Below are 19,988 nucleotides of genomic sequence, written 5' to 3' on the forward strand. Positions count from 1 at the left end.
ACATCGATCACATACAGTGTTTAGTAAAGATTTGTGTGTTATTTTCCCTTCCTTCTGCAGCACTGGTTTCAGAGAAAATTCTTCACTTGATATCCACAACAAGTAACCCAAAAGACAGGAGGTAGCTGTGTAGTATTAAGTTACTAAGGCCAAATAAGACTTGACTTACACGAGCAGTAAATCACAGCTTTTGGGGGGAGATGTGAGTTGCAAGAAGTGCTCTTGGCTTTCAAGAACATGCTTCCTTAGATTATAGTTGTCTGTCCTTCATGTAGCCTACTCTTTCAACTCAGCTCTTTAATTTTATGCTAGAACTGAGTGTGTTTTTGTTGTCTACATCATGGGACCCTTTGAGTAAATCCTTTTCCTGGGCCTGGTGGTGTGAAGGGCCAGGGTTTGAATAAGAGTTCAGGAAGTGCTTCTGGGAACGATTTTTGTATTGCCAGGAATGCTGATGTGTTGGCACGGAATTAACATTTCCCAAAACACCATCAAACACTGACTGAAAAACAAAGATGCAAGTGTAGTCACCACAGCTGTGTTCTCTTTTCCCCCAAATAGTTTCTTCTATGCACAGTGAGAAATTTTAAGCCCCCTATTGTAAGATGAAAGTGAGTCAGTTTTGTGTACTACACTGTAAGGCAGCTGGGTGCCCCCCAGTATTCATGTATCACTGGGACTGAGTTAAGGCCATTTGTGCAGAAGTGTCCCTTATATCATGGATATTGGGTTTTTGATCAAATGGAATGTTTGTGAGGGACTGTGGTGCCGTGTTATAAGAGGAATAATTTCACTTGTTCATTAGATATTTATTGAGCACTCTCTCAAATTTTCAGTTTTAATGATGGGAAGATACATGCATAAATTTCCCTGCTACAATGTAGGACATGAACACCATAAGAAACTCATATATAAAGCTATATGAGCATCTAAAAGGGAGAGAGAGTTGATGGAGGGGACATGTGAATGAGGTCTATTTAAGCTGGATGCTAGGAGTCGATCTAACTTGAATATGTGGATGTTGGAAGAAGTAAGCATTTGTATCAGAGAGGAGATGGTCTGCAGAGAAAAAAGAATAGGAGCTCAAAAGGGCTAATGAGAGAGACTTTTGGAGAAATTGCTTGGGCAGGTCAGTTATGGGCATGAAATGCCAGATTAAAGAGTAACGTTCACTGCTCAAACAATGGAATGTTCACCCAGGTATCTGTTTCAACCGTGGACAGGACAAGCTCCTCCCATCCTAAACCTTGGACTTCTCTGCTTTCTTTTGGGTTCTCTCCTGTACATTTTGTTGTGTGAATTCCTCAAAAGACCTTTTTTGGATGGGAATGCCACTTTTTATTTTTCAATTTTGTTTCTTCTAGTAGAGCCACATTTTCTCCTTAAATAATAAAAATGCTTTGAAGATGTTGATTCCCCCCCTCTTCATTTACAGGTATAATACTGTAATGCACAGACATACCAGTACTTCTTCAAAGGTCCAAAAGTGACTAGAACCTTTACAGCAGAACCCTACTTGGTCTTTCCATTTAATGCCATTTTACCAGTTAAGTTTCTATGCAACCAAGTTATGATGGGTTCCTGGAAATATAATTGAGGAGATAAAAAGTTTAGAGTGCCAGTGGATCAAAATGGAATTCTGGGTATGTAGTAACCTGGATCTGACACCCTCAGGGTCCTCAGAAAGACAAGTCAGAGGCCTGTGCCTCTTCTCCTTTCTTCTTCCCTTACTCCCAAACTCCCTTCCTCTCCTCTCCTCTCCTCATCCATCCATCCATCATTTTTAATTAATCTCCTCCAAATACATATGCAAATAATGAAGCAAAGCATTATGCATAATAATCACAGAGCTTGTTAAAAATAACAATGTCTGAATCTCTATATGAGGGAAATTAGAATCTACATTTTTAATAGGCTTTAAAATACTCGACTCTGATTAAGGTGGTCCAGCTATTGCACTTCAAGAGACACTGAAATAAAAGCAAGGAATAGTACTTCTTTAGCCAATAAAATTTATGAGTGTGATCACCTAGTATTTATTTCATATGGACCCATGAATGGAAATGACATACCTGGTGGATAACACATTTATAGTTGAAGAAGATTATATGCCCAGGCATGTCCTGTTCTCCTTAAGGTTTTATTCCATTTGGATTTCTATAAAAGTATGCCAGAGGATGAAAGGTAAAGTATCCTCCACCTCCACAAAAGACTAGCCTGGTTACAGCTCCCCTACAGAACAGTGTCATTTTAGGGATATGCAAAGGTCAGCTATTAGAGTTCTGTTGAGTATATGACACAGATGTTGCTAATCCTTTTGACTTGACTGAACTGTTCTAATTATTTCATGCTACCAGGTTTTGAAGGTCTATTTTCCTTCTTGTCAAAAATGAGTTGTACGAAATATCAGGCATCTTTTTTTTAATATATATTATTTAATTTATTTTTTATACAGCAGCTTCTTATTAGTCATCAATTTTATACACATTAGTGTATACATATCAATCCCAATCACCCAATTCAGCACACTGCCATCCCCACCCCACTGCGGTTTTCCCCTCTTGGTGTCCATACGTTTGTTCTCTACATTTGTGTCTCAACTTCTGCCCTACAAACCGGTTCATCTGTACCATTTTTCTAGGTTCCGCATACATGTGTTAACATATGATATTTGTTTTTCTCTTTCTGACTTACTTCACTCTGTATGACACTCTCTAGATCCATCGACATCTCAAAAAATGACTCAGTTTCATTCCTTTTTATGGCTGAGTAATATTCCATTGTATATATATACCGCAACTTCTTTATCCATTCGTCTGTCGATGGGCATTTAGGTTGCTTCCATTATCTGGTTATTGGAAATAGTGCTGCAGTGAACATTGGGGTGCATGTGTCTATTTGAATTATGGTTTTCTCTGGGTATATGCCCAGTAGTGGGATTGCTGGATCATGTGGTAATTCTATTTTTAGTTTTTTAAGGAACCTCCATACTGTTCTCCATAGTGGCTGTATCAGTTTACATTCCCACCAAGAGTGCAAGAGGGTTCCCTTTTCTCCACACCCTCTCCAGCATTTGTTGTTTGTAGATTTTCTGATGATGCCCATTCTGACTAGTGTGAGGTGATACCTCATTGTAGTTTTGATTTGCATTTCTCTAATAATTAGTGATGTTGAGCAGCTTTTCATATGCTTCTGGGCCATTTGTATGTCTTCTTCGGAGAAATGTCTATTTAGGTCTTTTGCCCATTTTTGGATTGCGTTGTTTGTTTCTTTAATATTGAGCTGCATGAGCTGTTTATATATTTTGGAGATTAATCCTTTGATCATTGATTTGTTTGCAAATATTTTCTCCCATTCTGAGGGTTGTTTCTTCATCTTGTTTATGGTTTCCTTTGCTGTGCAAAAGCTTTTAAATTTTATTATGTCCCATTTCTTTATTTTTGTTTTTATTTCCATTACTCTAGGAGGTGGATCAAAAAAAGATCTTGCTGTGATTTATGTCAAAGAGTGTTCTTCCTATGTTTTCCTCTAAGAGTTTTATAGTGTCCAGTCTTACATTTAGGTCTCGAATCCATTTTGAGTTTATTTTTGTGTATGGTGTTAGGGAGTGTTCTAATTTCATTCTTTTACATGTAGCTGTCCAGTTTTCCCAGTACTACTTATTGAAGAGACTGTCTTTTCTCCATTGTATATCCTTGCCTCCTTTGTCATAGATTAGTTGACCATAGGTGCATGGGTTTATCTCTGGGCTTTCTATCTTGTTCCATTGATCTATGTCTCTGTTTTTGTGCCAGTACAATATTGTTTTGATTACTGCAGCTTTGTAGTATAGTCCAAAGTCAGGGAGTCTCCAGCTCTGTGTTTTTCCCTCAAGACTGCTTTGGCTATTCGGGGTCTTTTGTGTCTCCATATAAATTTTAAGATTTTTTGTTCTAGTTCTGTAAAAAATGCCATTGGTAATTTGATAGGGATTGCATTGAATCTGTAGGTTGCTTTGGGTGGTATAGTCATTTTCACAATATTGATTCTTCCAATCCAAGAACATGGTATATCTCTCCATCTGTTGGTATCATCTTTAATTTCTTTCATCAGTGTCTTATAGTTTTCTGCATACAGGTTTTTTGTCTCCCTAGGTAAGTTTATTCCTAGATATTTTATTCTTTTTGTTGCAATGGTAAACTGGAGTGTTCCCTTAATTTCTCTTTCAGATTTTTCATCATTAGTGTATAGGAATGCAAGAGATTTCTGAGCATTAATTTTGTATCCTGCTACTTTACCAAATTCACTGATTAGCTCTAGTAGTTTTCTGGTGACATTTTTAGGATTCTCTATGTATAGTATTATGTCATCTGCAAACAGTGACAGTTTTACTTCTTCTTTTCCAATTTGGATTCCTTTTATTTCTTTTTCTTCTCTGATTGCCATGGCTAGGACTTCCAAAACTATGTTGAATAATAGTGGTGAGAGTGGACATCCTTGTCTTGTTCCTGATCTTAGAGGAAATGCTTTCAGTTTTTCACCATTGAGAATGATGTTTGCTGTGGGTTTGTCATATATGGCTTTCATTATGTTGAGGTAGGTTCCCTCTATGCCCACTTTCTGGAGAGTTTTTATCATAAATGGGTTCTGAATTCTGTCAAAAGCTTTTTCTGCATCTATTGAGATGATCATATGGTTTTTCTTCTTCAGTTTTTAATATGGGGTATCACATTGATTGATTTGTGTATATTGAAGAATCCTTGCATCCCTAGGATACATCCCACTTGATCATGGTGTATGATCCTTTTAATGTGTTGTTGGATTCTGTTTGCTAGTATTTTGTTGAGGATTTTTGCATCTATATTCATTAGTGATTTTGGTCTGTAATTTTCTTTTTTTGTAATATCTTTGTGTGGTTTTGGTATCAGGTGATGGTAGCCTCATAGAATGAGTTTGGGAGTGTTCCTTCCTCTGCAATTTTTTGGAAGAGTTTGAGAAGGATGGGAGTTAGCTCTTCTCTAAATGTTTGTTAGAATTCACCTCTGAAGCCACCTGGTCCTGGACTTTTGTTTGTTGGAAGATTATTATTATTATTATTATTATTTTTTTTTTTTTGCAGTAGGCAGGCCTCTCACTGTTGTGGCCTCTCCCATTGCAGAGCACAGGCTCCAGATGTGCAGGCTCAGTGGCCATGGCTCACGGGCCTAGCCGCTCCACAGCATGTGGTATTTTCCCAGACCGTGGCATGAACCCGTGTCCCCTGCATCGGCAGGTGGACTCTCAACCACTGCGCCACCAGGGAAGCCCTGTTGGAAGATTTTTAATCACAGTTTGAATTTCATTGCTTGTGATTGGTCTGTTCATATTTTCGATTTCTTCCTGGTTCAATCTTGGAAGGTTATACCTTTCTAAGAATTTGTCCATTTCTTCCACGTTGTCCATTTTATTGGCATACAGTTGCTTTTAGTAGTCTCTTAGGATGCTTTGTATTTCTGTGGTGTCTCTTGTAACTTCTCCTTTTTCCTTTCTAATTTTATTGATTTGAGTCCTCTCCCTCTTTTTCTTCATTAGTCTGGCTAATGGTTTATAAATTTTGTTTATCTTCTCAAAGAACCAGCTTTTAGTTTTATTGATCTTTGCTCTTGTTTTCTTTGTTTCTATTTCATTTATTTGTGCTCTGATCTTTATGGTTTCTTTCCTTCTGCTAACTTTGGGTTTTGTTTGTTCTTCTTTCTCTAGTTCCTTTAGGTGTAAGGTTAGATTGTTGATTTGAGATGTTTCTTGTTTCTTGAGGTAGGCTTGTATAGCTATAAACTTCCCTCTTAGAACTGCTTTTGCTGCATCCCATAGGTTTTGGATCATCGTGTTTTCATTGTCATTTGTCTCTAGGTATTTTTCGATTTCCTATTTGATTTCTTCAGTGATCTCTTGGTTATTTAGTAATGTATTGTTTAGCCTCCATGTGTTTGTGCTTTTTACGTTTTTTTCCCTGTAATTCATTTCTAATCTCATAGCATTGTGGTCAGAAAAGATGCTTGATATGATTTCAATTTTCTTAAATTTACTGAGCCTTGATTTGTGACCCAAGATGTGATCTATCCTGGAGAATGTTCCATGCGTACTTGAGAAGAAAGTGTAATCTGCTGTTTTTGGGTGGAATGTCCTATAATATCAATTAAATCTCTCTGGTCTATTGTGTCATTTAAAGCTTGTGTTTCCTTATTAATTTTCTGTTTGGATGATCTGTCCATTGGTGTAAGTGAGGTATTGATGTCCCTCACTTTTATTGTGTTACTGTTGATTCCCTCTTTTATAGCTGTTAGCAGTTGCCTTATGTATTGAGGTGCTCCTATGTTGGGTGCATATATATTTATAATTGTTTTATCTTCTTCTTAGATTGATCCCTTGATCATTATGTAGTGTCCTTGCTTGTCTCTTGTAACATTGTTTATTTTAGAGTCTATTTTATCTGATATGAGTATAGCTACTCCAGCTTTCTTTTGATTTCCATTTGCATGGAATATCTTTTTCCATCCCCTCACTTTTAGTCTGTATGTGTCCCTAGGTCTGAAGTGGGTCTCTTGTAGACAGCATATATATGGGTCTTGTTTATGTATCCATTCAGCAAGCCTGTGTCTTTTGGTTGGGGCATTTAATCCATTCATGTTTAAGGTAATTATTGATATGTATGTTCCTATGACCATTTTCTTAATTATTTTCAGTTTGTTTTTGTAGGTCCTTTTCTTCTCTTGTGTTTCCCACTTAAAGAAGTTCCTTTAGCATTTGTTGTAGAGATGGTTTGCTGGTGCTGAATTCTCTTGGCTTTTGCTTGTCTGTAAAGCTTTTGATTTCTCCTTCAAAACAGAATGAGATACTAGCCGGGTAGAGTAATCTTGGTTGTAGGTTCTTCCCTTTCATTACTTTAAGTATATCACGCCACTCCCTTCTGGCTTTCAGAGTTTCTGCTGGGAAATCACCTGTTAACCTTTTAGGAGTTCCCTTGTATGTTATTTGTCATTTTTCCCTTGCTGCTTTCAATAATTTTTCTTTGTCTTTAATTTTTGCCAGTTTGATTACTATGTGTTTTGGTGTGTTTCTCCTTGGGTTTTTCCTATATGGGACTCGCTGCACTTCCTGGACTTGGGTGGCTATTTCCTTTCCCATGTTAGGGAAGTTTTCAACTATAATCTCTTCAAATATTTTCTCTGGTCCTTTCTCTCTCTCTTCTCCTTCTGCGACCACTATAATGTGAATGTTGTTGCATTTAATGTTGTCCCAGAGGTCTCTTAGGCTGTCTTCATTTCTTTTCATTCTTTTTTTCTTTATTCTGTTCCGCAGCAGTGAATTCCACCATTCTGTCTTCCAGGTCACTTATCTGTTCTTCTGCCTCAGTTATTCTGCTATTGACTCCTTCTAGTGTTGTTATCATTTCAGTTATTGTATTGTTCATCTCTGTTTGTTCTTTAATTCATCTAGATCTTTGTTAAACATTTCTTGCATCTTCTCGATCTTTGCCTCCATTCTTTTTCCGAGGTCCTGAATCATCTTCACTATCATTATTCTGAATTCTTTTTCTGGAAGGTTGCCTATCTTCACTTCATTTAGTTGTTTTTCTGGGGTTTTATCTTGTTCCTTCATCTGGTACATAGCCCTCTGCCTTTTCATCTTGTCTATCTTTCTATGAATGTGGTTGTTGTTCCACACGCTGCAGGATTGTAATTCTTCTTGATTCTGCTGTCTGTCCTCTGATGGATGAGGCTATCTAAGAGGCTTGTGTAAGTTTCCTGATGAGAGGGACTGGTGGTGGGTAGAGCTGACTGTTTCTCTGGTGGGCCGAGCTCAGTAAGAGGCATCGTTTTTTGTGGCTGGGAAATATGATTCCTTGAGAAGAGTATGCAAGTGGTTCTCTAAACTGGTTGTATATTAACTCATCTGAATCATCAAAAAGCCTAAAAGAGATGTTTTCTCTTGGTCCTATCCCAAGTCAGAATTTCTTGTTGAGAATCAGTTATAAAGTGTTCAAAGGGATTCTACTTTAGGCAGCCTGCCCCCTCCATACTATAGTTCCATGAACTTCTTTGAGAGCAGAATACATACTCAAATGATTTTGTTTCACATCCTTCTTCCTACTCTACTTCATCAAGTTTTGCACATATTTGAAGCTCACTAAATCTTTATTAAATAATTTCAGTGGATGTTTGATAGGGATGGTGGAAATCAAGGTTTTCTTGATTCTCTAATTTGACTGTTTTGCTGTTTTTGTGATCTCCTAGGATGGAAAGAAGAAATTTGACAAGGAGAGTGAAAAATACTATTCTATTCTTGACAAGCATTTAAATTTGTCTGCAAAGAAAAAGGAGTCTCATTTGCAGGAGGTAAGTTTTTCCAAATGAAATGTGGAAAGGGCATTAGCATTGTCATGTGAAGTCCAAAGTTTGAAAAGTATACTTTATCTCAGAATCTGCTCCTCTTTAATAAAATAATGATAATAAGAATGTTTAAGTTAATTGAGCACTTACTACAGACAAGCACTGTGCTGAGCATTTTACATGACTTGTGATATTTAATGTTAACAGTTCTAAGAGAAAGATTAATATTTCCTTCAATAATGAGAAAGAGTGAAACAAGACTATTTCTTTTTCTTCTTCTTGGGCATATTTTAAATAGCAGGACCCACCAAATTCATGTTATAGCATTTATATTAAGTTAAAAATACCTGTGTTGCATCAGCATTAAGGGGAAAAAAGATACATATACAACTACATGTTTTAAAATCTCCATTATTTTATGTCAATTTTCTGAAAGAACAAGTCAACAGTCAACATTCCTTATATGCATATACTAACATGTACAGTGTATGCATATAAGAAATCCATTTCTTCCTTTTTTCTGAAAAGTTCTTCTCATTGGTAGTGTTTCAACTATAATTAGTCAAACTGAATAGTCCTTTTACTGAGGAATAGTGATGAGACATTTTTTTTAAAAAAAAGGCTCTCATGTCTTTCATCTTGGCAGCAACCAAATCTTGACACGCCATCCATCATTCCCCCAGTGTACAGTGGTGTGTCTCAGAGCTGAACTGGGAGTTGTTGAGCTAGTTCCCCTACAGCTCATCACTGCTCTCCAGCCCTTCATAGGGAATCTTGTACTGTGCTGAGCCTCCTTTCGTCTCTTCTTCCTCTCCTTTCTGTACTTCTAGGGACTGTGGTGGGGAACCTCTTTCAAATGCCTCCTCCTGATCCTCTAGCAAAGCCACCTCCCTTCCTGAACTGTTTTTCAAGTTCAGTCTGGTCCTCTGCCCTCCTTAGTCCTATTCTTCTTTCCCTGACCTCCATATTCAGCCGTAAAGCATGCTTGACGAGTTAGAGTTCAAGTGCAGTGGAACAGTAGTCCAAAAGGCATGAGAGGGTTGCTTCTGATTCCTTTTTTCTATACTCTTATGTTCCCATAGAGGGAATTGAATTTCTTCACTTAAAAATGTTCAATGTTGGGAAGTTTTTTTATTTAAATATGTGTTCATTATAGTGAATATCTTGTTATTAACACCTGCTGTTAAAATAGGACAATTGAATATACATCTGTGGGCCTATGGAAAGGTTTTGGGGCTAAAGTGAAATGGAGAAAAATCTGTTATTAAGGAAAATTATATTTTTAATTTTCATGGACATATTTAATCTTATGAAGTACTATGTTGTTATTTAATATTATGTTCACATATTCCAAACTTCTTAAATGCTCACATATCTCTTTCAACATTGCATTAGAATAAACCTAAGAGAGAATGCCGTATGTAGAAGAAGTAGAAAGTGCTCCCCTAATTGTCACCATCATGTACCAAAGGCCATGACCAAGTACCATTTTAAAAATTGACTACCTCAGAACACTCTTTGACATAAATCACAACAAGATCTTTTTTTGACCAACCTCCTAGAGTAATGAAAATAAAATCAAAAATAAACAAATGGGACCTAATGAAACCTAAAAGCTTTTGCACAGCAAAGGAAACCATAAACAAGGTGAAGAAACAACCCTCAGAATGGGAGAAAATATTTGCAAATGAAACAACTCACAGAGGATTAATTTCCAAAATGTACAAGCAGCTCATGCAACTCAATATCGAAAAAACAAACAACCCACTCCAAAAATGGGTAGAAGACCTAAATAGACACTTCTCCAAAGAATATACACAGATTGCCAACACATGAAAGAATGCTCAACATCACTAATCATTAGAGAAATGCAAATCAAAACTACAATGAGATATCACCTCACACCAGTCAGAATGGCCATATCAAAAAATCTATAAGCAATAAATGCTGGAGAGGGTGTGGAGAAAAGGGAACCTTCTTGCACTGTTGGTGGGAATGTAAATTGATACAGCCACTATGGAGAACAGTATGGAGTTTCCTTAAAAGACTCAAAATAGAACTACCATACGACCCAGCAGTCCCACTACTGGGCATATACCTTGAGAAAACCGTAATTCAAAAAGAGTCATGTACCACAATGTTCATTGCAGCTCTATTTACAATAACCAGGTCATGGAAGCAACCTAAGTGTTCATTGACAGATGAATAGATAAAGAAGATGTGTCATATATATACAATGGAATATTACTCAGCCATAAAAAGAAACGAAATGGAGTTATTTGTAGTGAGGTGGATGGACCTAGAGTCTGTCATACAGAGTGAAGTAAGTCAGAAAGAGAAAAACAAATACCGTATGCTAACACATATATATGGAATCTTAAAAAAAAAATGGTTCTGAAGACCCTCGGGGCAGGGCAGGAATAAAGATCCAGATGTAGAGAATGGACTTGAGGAGAGGGGGATGGGGAAGGGTAAGCTGGGACGAAGTGAGAGAGTAACATTGACATATATACACTACCAAACTTAAAATAGATAGCTAGTGGGGATCAGCCACATAGCACAGGGAGCTCAGCTTTGTGCTTTGTGACAACCTAGAGGGGTGGGATGGGGGGGTGGGAGGGAGGCGCAAGAGGGAGGAGATATGGGGATATATGTATACATATAGCTGATTCACTTTGTTATAAAGCAGAAACTAACACACCATTGTAAAGCAATTATACTTCAATGAAGATGTTAAAAAAAAAAGAATTAATCTCCAAAATATACAAACAGCTCATGCAACCCAATATCAAAAAAACAAAAAACCCAACCAGAAAACGGGTGGAAGACCTAAATAGACATTCCTCCAAAGAAGACAAACAGATGACCAAGAGGCACATGAAAAGATGCTCGACATCACTAATGATTACCGAAATGCAAATCAAAACTACAGTGAGGTATCACCTCACACCGGTAAGAATGGGCATCATCAAAAAATCTACAAACAGTAAATGCTGGAGAGGGTGTGGAGAAAAGGGAACCCTCTTGCACTCTTGGTGGGAATGTAAATTGATACAGCCACTATGGAAAACGGTATGGACGTTTCTTAAAAAACTAAAAATAGAACTACCTTATGACCCAGCAGTCCCACTACTGGGCATATACCCAGAGAAAACCATAATTCAAAAAGACACATGCACCCCAGTGTTCATAGCAGCACTATTTACAGTAGCCAGGACATGGAAGCCACCTAAATGTCCATCAACAGAGGAATGGATAAAGAAGTTGTGGAACATATATACAATGGAATATTACTCAGCCATAAAAAGGAACAAAATTGGGTCATTTGTAGAGATGTGGGTGGACCTAGAGAGTTTTATTCAGAGTGAAGTAAGTCAGAAAGAGAAAAACAAATCTCATATATTAACGCATATCTGTGCAATCTAGAAAAATGGTATAGATGACCTTATTTGCGAAGCAGAAATAGAGACACAGACGTAGAGAACAAATTATGAATTCCAAGGGAGAAAAGTGTGGGGTGGGAGGAATTGGGAGGCTGGGATTGACACATATGCACTATTGATACTATATATAAAATAGACAACTGTGGGGAACATACTATATGGCACAGGGAACTTTACTTAGTGCACTGTGGTGACCTAAATGGGAGGAAAATCCAAACGAGAGGGGACATATGTGTATGTATGGCTGATTCACTTGGCTGTGCAGTAGAAGCTAACACCACATTGTAAAGCAACTATACTCCAATACAAATTAATTTTAAAAAAATCAACTGCCTCAAAATCAAGGGTAGTTTTTAGAGTCTCTAAAGGGTTATCAGGTTCTTGGTAAATATGAGAGGCCACCCTTAGATAAGACATTGCTTAAACCATCAAGAAAATGTTAACTTTCATAATTTTCAAGTCCTCTAGAGTTTATGCTTTAATTTCCCTGACAACCTAGCTCAATATTTAATACTTGTTAGTTGCCCTCAATCCCTTGAGCTATGATAGAATATTCGTTCTGGTTTTGTATTTAGAAAAACATAGAAAAACATAACACGGTTAGTAACATCCTCCACTTGCTCCCCACCACACACACACTTTTTTTCCAGGAGGCACAGCCCGCAATGGAATACAACACAGATATTGTGCAGAGAAGCTCCTCAGAGCATATAATGTAGACAAGGAAAAACGTAGCTTGCTTTTTATTTATTCCTCTATCCTTCCAGGAGTCAAACCAGTTATAGGGCGATGCTGCCACACACGTATTTAATTCTGTAACATGGCATTAAAAGTCATCTGTTCCCTTCCAGAGCAGCTCTGGTCCTTCTGTCAGCACCAAGCCTATTAAGTTCTCAGAAAGACCCCTCTGTGCCTTCTCACTGGCACAGCTGACTCTTTGTTCATTTTGTTCATGGAAAATAAGTGACTGCACATTACCAGGACTGAATTAGGGGTCAGCTTGTGTTGGTAAAGCTCCAAGGCCATCAACTAGATGGACCACTGGAGTAAACAGAATTGGAAACAGACTCGTCAAAATTATGGGCTTTAGGGGCTTCCCTGGTGGCACAGTGGTTGAGAGTCCGCCTGCCGATGCAGGGGACACGGGTTCGTGCCCCGGTCCAGGAAGATCCCACATGCTGTGGAGCGGCTGGGCCCGTGAGCCATGGCCGCTGAGCCTGCGCATCCAGAGCCTGTGCTCTGCGGCAGGAGAGGCCACAACAGTGAGAGGCCCGCGTACCAAAAAAAAAAAAAAAAAAAAAAAAAAAACATGGGCTTTACAGTAGATGAAAAGAAGTAATATTTGATATGTGAATGGATAATTTCTTTCTAAGCATAAAATCAGAGGAAGAGATCATAAAGGAAATGTAGAAAGACCAGAATGCATGAAAGTAATCTATTTCAAAAAAATTCAATCAAATTAAAAGGCAAAGTGTTAGGAACTTTATACAATATATGACACAGGATAACCATCTCTTATATATAAGATGTGTTTGCAAATCAATGTGAAAAAGATAAAGACTTTAGTGGAAAAAATGGGGTAAGAATATGAAAGGGCACTTCATCAAAGGAGAAATATAAACCATAATGAATATTGTAAGTTTCAATGTCACATGTATTAAAAAGTGCAATTTAATAATAGTAGCAGCATGTTATTTTATTTTCTTAAAATAATATAATATCCATTGTTAGTGACGGTATGGGAAACTGAGCACACATTTGCTTTTCTGGTGGGAATATGAAATGATTCAATAACTTTTGAGGTAAATTTGACATCATATTTCAATCAATGTTTTATGTACAAGATAGTTGAAGTGATTTTATTGATAGAAATTTGCCCTAAAGAAATGATCAGAAATGAGCATAAAAATAAATTGTGTAAATATGTTGATCCAAGAGTTATTCACAGTGCAAATTTTAGAAACATCTGAAATGGCACAAAAGAGTAATTGGGATAAATATACAAATATAGCCTGGCCAAAAATGGAATTGATATGGCTGTGAAAAGTTTTATTTGGAAAATCATTTAAAGACATTTGGAAATATTTTTTGGCCTAAGAGGGAAAAAAAAAAAAAAAAACAGGATTTAAACCAGGATGTACACTATTATTCAGGTTTTTTAAAGTAAGTTTGTGTTTGTGTGCATGTTACACATCAAAATATTGATAGTGGGGCTGCAATTTTAATTTTTACATTTTCCTGTTATAATAATGAATAATGAATAAACTTACAGTAATGAATATGTATTACTTTTATAGTTAGGAAAAAAGTAAAGGGATTCCTTTTAGGAACCCAGAGTTTGGGTTTCCATCTATCACTAAATACACTTTCAAAAGGTTCCTCTTCTTCCCACCTCGTGAGTCCCTCAGGTTCTACCTTATAGCTCTATTCTTATCCTTCAGTTTGTGTCCCTGCTAGCTCTGCTCCTTCCATATTGTCTGTAACATCTCGGCGAGTATCTCCCACCATCATACCTGACCACCTTTGCACTGTCCACTGACTGGTTACCAGGACTTCAGACTACAACACCTTAGTGACACATGTGAAATCTCACACATTTTCTCAAATTGGCTTCTCACTTCTTTAATTCTGTTAATGATGGTATTATTTCTTGTGTCAAAATTATCTATGACTTTTCTTTTCCCCCTTGCTTCTCACACCCACATCCTTCAACTTCTCTTTCTAGGATATACCAAACACCTTTACCCTTATCAAATAAGAGCTCTCCTTATACTCACATGCACCCAGCTTTACCATTGAATCAACACATTCTACCCTGTCCTCACTTTAATCTTCTTGAAGTTCACCTCTGATCTTGTCCACACCCTCCTCAAGCTTTTGCGTGGTTTATAGGATGACATTTGCACTCATTCTCCCTATTTTGCCTCAATTCTCATTTCTGACTGTTTCAAACCAACCCTTTCAATCTATCTACCGAAACATAACTTCTCCTGACTTTATTCCCTCACCGAAACTCTGCTTTTATCTCCATGTAGTCTAACCTCTCCATTCTTCAGCATCCAGCTTAAATCCTTTCTCCTCTGGGAACGATTCAACAAGTATCACCTGAGCCTTTTTCCTCTCTTTTGAATTGAGACAGCTTATTGTGGTTGGGGAAGAAGTTAGGTACCTGCAGAACTATGTGGTTGTCTTATGTAATTAACTTGGTTTCATACTAGGATGACTTTGCCACATAAATAACAGCTTATACCTGTTGTTCTGGAATAATTACTACTCCCTTTCAGTTTTAAAAGTTTAGACAATAAATTGCATAGTTATTCTACTTCTCCAGTACAAAATACATGACAGCTGCTAGTGGGTATGTAAGTAAGTGTCTGCTACACACTATGAGCTTGAGTACTAAAGGAATTCGTCTGAGGTAAAAGAATGTCTTTCTAAATCTTGTACGGAAGAAAAGAATTAAGCTATTGTATTCTTTTAGCACTGTGCATTCTAGATGACCTTTCAAAGCAGATTCGGTATATTGAATTTAGTTGTTGAAGTCTAGGGGAAACCAGGCACAAAATTCCAAGAATCCTCTCCCAGTGGAGACACATAGGACTTAATTCCCCCAGCAATGAGTTGTGACAACATGTGTGAAATGTGGTCTACTAGAAACTCATAGACTGAGTGCCCATGGTCTTTATTGGGGGCTGGTCATATAGGCACCCTCTGCTCGTCATGTACCCAAATTCCAGACTCCCAGAAAGAAAGGTGTTCCAAATAAACCATACTGTTTGCACAGTTTCAGCATAGTGAACTACTCTTATCAGTTAGGCTGGTGGGAACCCTCCCAAAATCCACATTCCCATATGCCAGCCAAGGGCCAACCTGGTAAGCAGGCCTTTCAGTGGATAGTATTCATGCCTGCTCTGCTAACTTTTTCTGCACAGCTTTGTTGACCAGAAATAATCATTTTAGGCTCCAAGATGTCTCAACATTCTAGTTTGTTCCTGTGTACTAGTTGACACAAAGACTATCTTTTAAAGTAAATGAAAGCTTCAGAAATAACTTGTGGAATAGACTATTATCTCTGAGACTGAAATTATTCTTGCATCCTTTACACCCAATGGTGTACTGAAGCTTTCTCTTGGAAAGCTGACTTTTTCATCTCTTTCTCGTCACTCGTTCAGTGATGTTGTGTTTGTGATTTGGAACTGGCTCTTTTGGGAATATTTTACCAGAGAAAACAGCAAATACTGCAAATCAGACACCCTCCCCCACCTATAAGAGAGCCAACTTTTAAACACTTATTAGCATACCACCACCTGTGCCCCCTTACCATTTGTTCTATACATAGTGTGTTCCTCTAAGCAATGGTAAAAAGAAAATATATATGATTTGTGTGGAATAATGACTTTGCGCGCTGAGAAGCTTCTGGTCCAAATTTCTTACCTGATTTATGTGTTCTTCTCGTATATTCGTTTATAAACTTGAAATTCTCCAGTTTAAAAATCCCTACTGAGTTGCTTATAATATTGGGCCATTTTAAATTATATAAATAATTGCATAGCAAGTAGTAAGTATATATAATTATTTTTAAAGGTCTTTCTTTCAAATGAAGTTTTAAGATGCTATGCTAAGCCAGCAATCCTAATTTTATCTTTCTTTAAGCTTTTGTTTGTTAAATTATCATTGTAAAATGGATACAAAACAACGTCCTATTCCCAAGTTGTTGTTGGCAGATACTTGGTATTCCAGAGAGGCCATTCTTTTCATCTGCTTTTAGTAATCTCAGCTGGCAGTGAGAAGTGTGTATCTGGGCAACGAAAGTAAAATCATGCCTCCCTACTAAACCAAAGTCAGTTTTAAAGACAGCATCCAAGGACGATGGTGGGCATAGAAGTGGGAAGAGAATGTGCATGGTATTGATGGAGCATGATTCATTGCTTGGAACCTTTGCATTTGGGGGCTCTGTTACCAGTATTATCTCTGTAAGAGTTTACCTAATATGTGGCTCTGCTGTTTAATATTCTCAGATGATTTTTTAACATCTTTACTAGAGTATAATTGCTTTACAGTGGTATGTTAGTTTCTGCTTTATAACAAAGTGAATCAGCTATACATATACATATATCCCCATATCTCCTCCCTCTTGCATCTCCCTCCCATCCTCCCTCTCCCACCCATCTAGGTGGTCACAAAGCACCAAGCTGATCTCCCTGTGCTATGTGGCTGCTTCCCAATAGCTATCTAATTTACATTTGGTGGTGTATACTACTCAAAGCTATCTACAGATTCAATGAAATCCCTATCAAACTACCAATGGCATTTTTCACAGAACTAGAACAGAAAATTTCACAATTTGCATGGAAACACAAAAGACCCCAAATAGCCAAAGCAATCTTGAGAAAGGAAAATGGAGCTGGAGGAATCAGGCTCCCGAACTTCAGACTGTACTACAAAGCTACAGTCATCAAGACAGTGTGGGACTGGCACAAAAACAGAAATATAGATCAATGGAACAGGATAGAAAGCCCAGAGATAAAGCCATGCACATATGGTCACCTTATTTTTGATAAAGGAGGCAAGAATATACAGTGGAGAAAAGACAGCCTCTTCAATAAGTGGTGCTGGGAAAACTGGACAGTTACATGTAAAAGAATGAAATTAGAATACTCCCTAACACCATACACAAAAATAATCTCAGATGATTCTTCCTCAATTAAATCCAAACATTATGCAGTTTTCATGATCTTTTATAGTGTGATTCCAGCCTTGCTTCTCCCTCCTTCCTTTCACTTACTTACTCTGAAAGCAAACTCTGTCAGACTCTTTCATGCCTTTTTACTTTTTCATGGGAGTGACCTCGTTTTTATCTTTGACTCTTCACGGCCAGTTATTTATCTTAAGATTCAACTCAGAACACCATCATTTTCTCCCAGAATTTGTCTCTTTCTTGTGATTCCCATAGATTTTCATATATTTTTACATGCCCCTTTTATAATAATTTTTTAATGAATGTTATGTGCTTGCTCTGTGTGTGTGTGTGTATGTGCATTTTTCTTCCCATTCGAAACACTATAAGCTCTTGAGGGCAATGACTATGTTTTCCTAGCCTCTGTATTCCCAAGACATAATAATTGCTATATTCAAACTTTTTGAAGGACTTAATTTTTAAAAAATTATTTTAGAGTAAAACAGGATTTGAGTTCCTCTCTAACAGAGAACCTTCAGTAATCGCTCCCTGCATCATGATTTGCCTTTTTTGTGCTTTTTAGGCAGATACACAGATTGACCGAGAGCATCAAAACTTCTATGAGGCATCACTAGAATATGTCTTTAAAATTCAAGAGGTTCAAGAAAAAAAGAAGTTTGAATTTGTCGAACCGGTAAGATATATTTTCCTTATAAAATAGTAGGTACAGTTCATCTCTGAAACAAAATTTGCATTTTTTCTGTTGAAAATTATGTTTTTTAAAAATAAAAGGAGAGAGAGGAGTGGGGGAGGGTGAGTAGGTTTAGCACAGAGCACTTTAGGGCAATGAAACTAATCTATAGGACACTGTAATGGTGGATACATGTTATTCATTATACATTTGTCAAAACTCATAACATGTACAATACCAAGAGTGAACTGTAATGTAAACTATGAACTTTAATAATAATATGTCAATATTGGGTTATCACTTGTAACCAATGTACCACACTGACGCAAGATGTTAATAATGGGAACTCTGTTTGGGTAGGCGCCAAGGGTGTGTATGTGAACTCCATAATTTCTTTTTTTTTGAATTTTTAAATTTTATTTTATTTATTTATTTTTTATACAGCAGGCTCTTATTAGTTATCTATTTTATACATATTATGAATTCTATAATTTCTGCTCAATTTTTCTATAAACCTAAAACTGCTCTAAGAATAGCCTATTGATTTAAAAAACCTAAAATTAAAAATTAAGATGTGTATATTACATATACCTAAGGGAATATACCTCACCACCAAAGTGACCCATTTACCAAACCTTTAGTTGAAGGGAGAAGAGGTAAGGCTGTATTTCTTCCTTTGTTTCACCCTGCTTCCTTGCAAGGCTGGGACCTGCCTGACTTTCCACTGAAGTCATTTATTTTCCTAAGTCAGTTTAAAAAATAATGGATTCCCTAATGTAAACTGCATTATAGAAAAAGAACAGGTGACTGGTCTTTATAAGCTTGCTTCATTTTCTTAGCATTTTTTCCCAAGTAATACCCTAATATGCTACAATATTGCCTGAGTAGGCATCTTCATGAGGTATCATCTATGATGAATACGTGTGAGTTCTATAGCCAAGATAGTGCTCAGTTCCCATGTGATGATGGAGTAGCAATCATAAAATATGTAAGAAATCAAATATATAATTTAAGCCATACTTTTCTTCCTAGGTCAGTTTATAAAAAATCTATTTATAATGGGAAATAAAATACCCTATTCCTATTTTAGTGGAGGTGGCATGGAGAAGGGAAGATCCATTTCAAAATATATTTGAAAATTTTATTTCCTGATGAAAACCCATCAGTGATTCCCTAAAGATGATGAGAAACAGACAGAGCAGAGTCTGGGAAGAGTCATCAGCCCCTGCCTGGCTCCCAGCACCTCTGCTTCACTCCTCTCCCTCAGCTGTAGCCACCTGACTTTCTGCTGGACACTTGGCAAGTTTCTAAGGCGAGCCCTTCAGCTAGAAGGATTTAAGGAAGCAGAGGCCACACCACAGGCTCAGGGATTTAACTTTAACCCTCTATTTGGGATGACAGCCCTGACTCCAAGTTCTGTTTGCCAAAGAGCTAAGTCCTTAGGGTGAATTGATAACCTCTTATTTAGCAGATGCTTTGAGGATCTGATTAAATTTTTGGGGAGGGCTCTCCGAAACTCATCTGGGGTTCATGGACAACTGGTCAGCCTAATAAGCCCTAGTCAATGAAGATGACTAATGCTCAAAATTCCTACTCCTCTTCTCATGGAGTAATAAGTTCTGTCTCTGAAGTCTGTCATGGTTTTTGAAGCCTCTCTCCTTGCTGGCAAACTTCCTCCTTATGGCCTGCCTCTTGGAATTTCTGAATTTTAGCTCTTTGTTAGAATGCCCCCATTAATTCTGATGGTTTTCCTTCATACTCCTTCATTACCTGTTCCCATTCCCTTCAGATACTGTGCTCATCTTCTCTGCGGTTCTTCCTTGCACCTG

The 19,988-nt window shown here is 37.4% G+C and overlaps 1 protein-coding gene across 3 annotated transcripts in view; it reads left to right on the forward strand.

Annotated features, from left to right (window-relative positions):
- Positions 1-19,988, forward strand: part of ARHGAP42 (Rho GTPase activating protein 42) — a gene marked incomplete at its 3' end in the record, with an annotated part of 295,173 nt that overhangs the window by 206,881 nt on the left and 68,304 nt on the right. For all 3 annotated transcript variants that reach the window (XM_082626591.1, XM_082626592.1, XM_082626593.1), the window contains 2 exons: positions 8,253-8,354; positions 18,052-18,162. In XM_082626591.1, the coding sequence (XP_082482717.1) occupies positions 8,253-8,354; positions 18,052-18,162 (213 nt within the window). The remainder of the gene's footprint in view (positions 1-8,252; positions 8,355-18,051; positions 18,163-19,988) is intronic.

This window comes from Mesoplodon mirus, assembly GCF_964341445.2.
Source record: "Mesoplodon mirus genome assembly, chromosome: 7".
NCBI classification, from domain to species: Eukaryota; Metazoa; Chordata; class Mammalia; order Artiodactyla; family Ziphiidae; genus Mesoplodon; species Mesoplodon mirus.